Raw genomic sequence first — 3,655 nt, 5'->3', positions numbered from 1 at the left:
GACCAGAACTGTCCACAGCACAGAGGGACAATCCCTGCCCCGCTCCAGCTGCCACCACACTGCTTTTGATACACCAACCACACCATTTTTGATAGAAAACCCTCTCCTCCAGCCACATTCTTGTGCCTGGGATGAAAGAGAGCTTTGTGTGCTCAGCTGGAGTGGTTGACTTCATGTGTTGCTGTGGGAATGAACTGTGTGTGCAGTCAGAAAAGCTGRGATAAAGCTTTCATTGCCAGCCMYGGGACAGCAGAGCYCTGTTGGTGGGTGCTGCCATCCCACAGGATGCTGTAGGAAAGCTTTGCACTTCCCTCTGCCCCTAAATTCTGGGGATTGTGCAGGAATTTTCTCCAGCTGTGGGGTTTTTCACCCCTCATTTAGGATCTTGGCTCTGTTCAACCTTCACTCTTCTAACCAACCTGAGTAAAGCAAAAAATTTTGGCTTTAAACCTTCTCATTTTGAAGAATTGGCAGTTTTTCTACACCAGGGAAAATTGGTGTTGATGATGAAGTTATTTTAATGCTGGTAGAACTTTCTGAGGGAGCCTGGGTGGGACAGCTGGGGGTGAGTAAGGAAAATGCTCCAGAGAAACCCTGCAGGGCCTAAAGGAGAGCAGGAGAGGGACAGGGGACAAGGGATGGAGGGACAGAACACAGGGAATGGGGTCACATTGGGAAAGGGTGGGATTTGGGAAGGAATTCCTGGCTGGGAGGGTGAGGAGGGGATGGGATGGAATTCCCAGAGGAGCCCCTGAATCCTGGAAATATCCAAATCCATTTTGGAGCACCCTGGGACAGYRGGAGGTGKCYCTRGGGTGGCACTGGATTGTTTTAAGGTCCCTCCCCACCCAGCCCATTCCAGGATTGCCTCTGGACATTTCTTTCTCTTTTCCCTTCCAGCTGCTGTTCTGAAATACGAAAACAACGTCATGAACATCAGRCAGTTCAACTGTTCCCCTCACCCCTACTGGCTTCCAAACTTCATGGATGTCTTCACATGGTCCTTGCCTTTCGTAGGGGAAAAGGGTAAGAGACATTTATTGGGATTTCTGTTCCAAATTCCCACTGACTGATCCTCATATCCTGAGTCAGAATCCTTCCCCACAATGCTGGGAGAGTTTTGCAGCTCCAAGTAGCACAGGAAAGCAATTCATGCTAAGCAGATCTTCATTATTGGGTTAAATTTTTGGATTAATAGCTGTTGATACCTGTTTGAAAGAGCTTTTACCATTCACACCCCCCTTTTCTGGCTCTTTCTGCATTGCTGGTGGAGCTGRTCTTGGGTTCTGTAGCCCCACCTCAGAATTTGGAGACTTTTCTCTTGCTTTGCAACAGAGGAATTWAAAATTCCTGTTGGCTCCTGGCCCACCAAAAAGGAAGCATTCACTTCAATCCAAGGCTTATTTCGTGCTGAAGGAGGCGAGGCAGCTTAAAATACAACCAAGATTCTGCCTGAGCTTTTCACCAGAAGGATTTTTACCTCTCCTGATGAGCTTAAATTCCACCCTGGTCGCATACATTCAGAACGTGTCTCCAACCTCACAACTCCCAAATGTTTTTTTTTGACTTTGAGGCAACAAAGGTGGAACCCCCTCCCCAAATTTGGCCCTTCTGGGAGCAGGTGGGGAGGAGGAGGGCTTTGAGGGAGCTCAGGCTGTTCTGCAGCAATGCTGGCACCTCRTTGCCCACGTCTGGTTCATCTGTGATGTGCTTGGCCTGCATCCACCACCTCCTTGGCAGAAGACGCCGCGCGTGTGTCGTCTGCTCCGCTCAAAAACCTCTCCAAGCTCCCACCTCCAGGGCACAGACGACCTTGAAATCCTCCCCTCTCCCTCCACATCCCTCCCTGTGTGCCCCAAGCCTCTCTGAGCTCTCTGTCTGTGCCTCTTGCAGTCACCGAGATGCTCGTGAACATCCTCAACATCTGCTCCGATGACGAGCTCATCTCGGACGGCGACGAAACGTTGGAAGGTAAAATATTCCTGCTGGTACCTGACAGCAGAGGGGGGAAAAGCTGGGCAAGGGCTTTGATTTATCACTGGAAGCCCAGCCAGGGTCTCTTTTTGCCCAACCTTTGTGCAGTTCTGGGTAGGGAACATAATTTTTTTTTTTTTTTCTCCTTTGCTGTTCAGTCAGAGAGAAATTAAATGACATTCACTGCGACAGACACTTCTTGCCAGCTACTCTGGGAATGGTTTCCTGCTCCTTACACAGGCTGTTGGTTATTTTTTCCCCCAATTCAAAATTTTCTGCACCAAAGTATCCASCCAATCTTCTCATCTGTTGCAGTGAACTCCTCTGTAAAGTAGTTTCTCATGTCACCCCCTCCCCAAAAGCTACAGCGCCTTTTTTGGCCCTGGTTTTGAAGCTATGCATGAAGGGGACAGATCAGTGGCTGAGCTGCTGAGAGGTTTGGATTTTGGGGGATTCAGGAGCGAGGTGGTGACCTGAGAAATCTATGGGGGCAGCGAGAAGTGGGGCCTGAGCAGCTCTGGCCCCAGGTAGAGACTCTGACCCGCTTCTCCCATTGCATTTCCGTTTCGTTCTTTGGTTTTTTTTTATTTTTTTTTTGCTTTCCTCCCTCCCATGAAAATTAAATTTGTTTCTTCTATCTCTGTCTTCATCTACTTGTTTCTTGGTGTCTCCTCTCCCTGAAGATCACTACATTTCAAGCTATCCGAAAGGTACCCAGCTAGAATTTGCTACGAGCTTAATTATCACTGCCTGTGCCACCAGATCCTTGAAGTGGATTTCCAGAGCTGACTAGTGGGGCAGTCTCTTCATCCCCTTTCAGTTTTAACATAAGCTCCATGTGTTTTTTAACCCTTCTGCGTTCCTGCAGGAACTGGAGAAACGGGGGTCACGTTTCTACCCTGATTCTGAATGCAGCCACGTAGTGCATGGCTGAGCCATGGTGCATGTTAGCCCTGGGTTTGGCTTCCCTGTCCTGATGTGTACTGAGCCATGTGAGGAATCTCAGCTGAGAGGAGATGGATTTGTTCCCTCTTTCCACCTGGTTTTGGTTCGGTTTCAGCTCCCTCCGTGCTTTTTTTTTTATTTTTTATTTTTTTATTTTTTTTTCTCCCCTTTCTCCTGGAGCAAAAAGGGAGCTGCCAGGCTCGGGCCAGCCCTTCCCTGTGCTCCTTGGATGCCACAGCTGATGCTTGCGTGCCAGCAGGGGCGAGCCCGGCGGTGCCCATCAGCCCCCTCGGTGCCCTGCCTTGCAAAACCGTGTCTCCATGGCTGAGTCATTTGTGTCCCATCCCGTGCAGTGTGAGCCCACCCGGCGAGCCAGACCTCCCCAAAATCCCGTGTCCTGTGGTGGTTTTACTCTCTTCAGCCCTCTCGAGTCCCGTGTGCCATGTCGTTGGTGTTGCCCTCCTCACTGCCATCCTGATGCCATCCTGATGCCATCCTTCCAGCACCGTTCTCTCTCAATCCGTCAAACCATGATTTCTTTTCCCGGAGTCAGGCAGGTGCTTCATCCTGACTTTCCCCTGGAGAGCAGGAAAACTCCCAACGCTCCGCTCTTTGCTCTTTTCTCTCCCTAAGGTGGGACAACGGTCCGCAAGGAGATCATCAGGAATAAGATCAGAGCCATTGGCAAGATGGCACGGGTCTTCTCGGTTCTTCGGTGAGGAGGGCTGGGCACTGG

The 3,655-nt window shown here is 50.2% G+C and overlaps 1 protein-coding gene across 1 annotated transcript in view; it reads left to right on the top strand.

Annotated features, from left to right (window-relative positions):
* The window catches only part of PPP3CC (protein phosphatase 3 catalytic subunit gamma), a 31,037-nt gene that overhangs the window by 19,797 nt on the left and 7,585 nt on the right, over positions 1–3,655 (top strand). Inside the window, exons 5-7 of the mRNA XM_057384579.1 lie at positions 837–1,026; positions 1,894–1,971; positions 3,553–3,634. Of these exons, the coding sequence (XP_057240562.1) occupies positions 837–1,026; positions 1,894–1,971; positions 3,553–3,634 (350 nt within the window). The remainder of the gene's footprint in view (positions 1–836; positions 1,027–1,893; positions 1,972–3,552; positions 3,635–3,655) is intronic.

This window comes from Malurus melanocephalus, unplaced genomic scaffold (genome assembly GCF_030028575.1).
Source record: "Malurus melanocephalus ecotype Western Australia unplaced genomic scaffold, MMel_1.1 scaffold_722, whole genome shotgun sequence".
Taxonomy (NCBI): domain Eukaryota; kingdom Metazoa; phylum Chordata; class Aves; order Passeriformes; family Maluridae; genus Malurus; species Malurus melanocephalus.
Note: the sequence above shows the minus strand (reverse complement) of the source record. Positions and strands in the feature narration are given on the sequence as shown.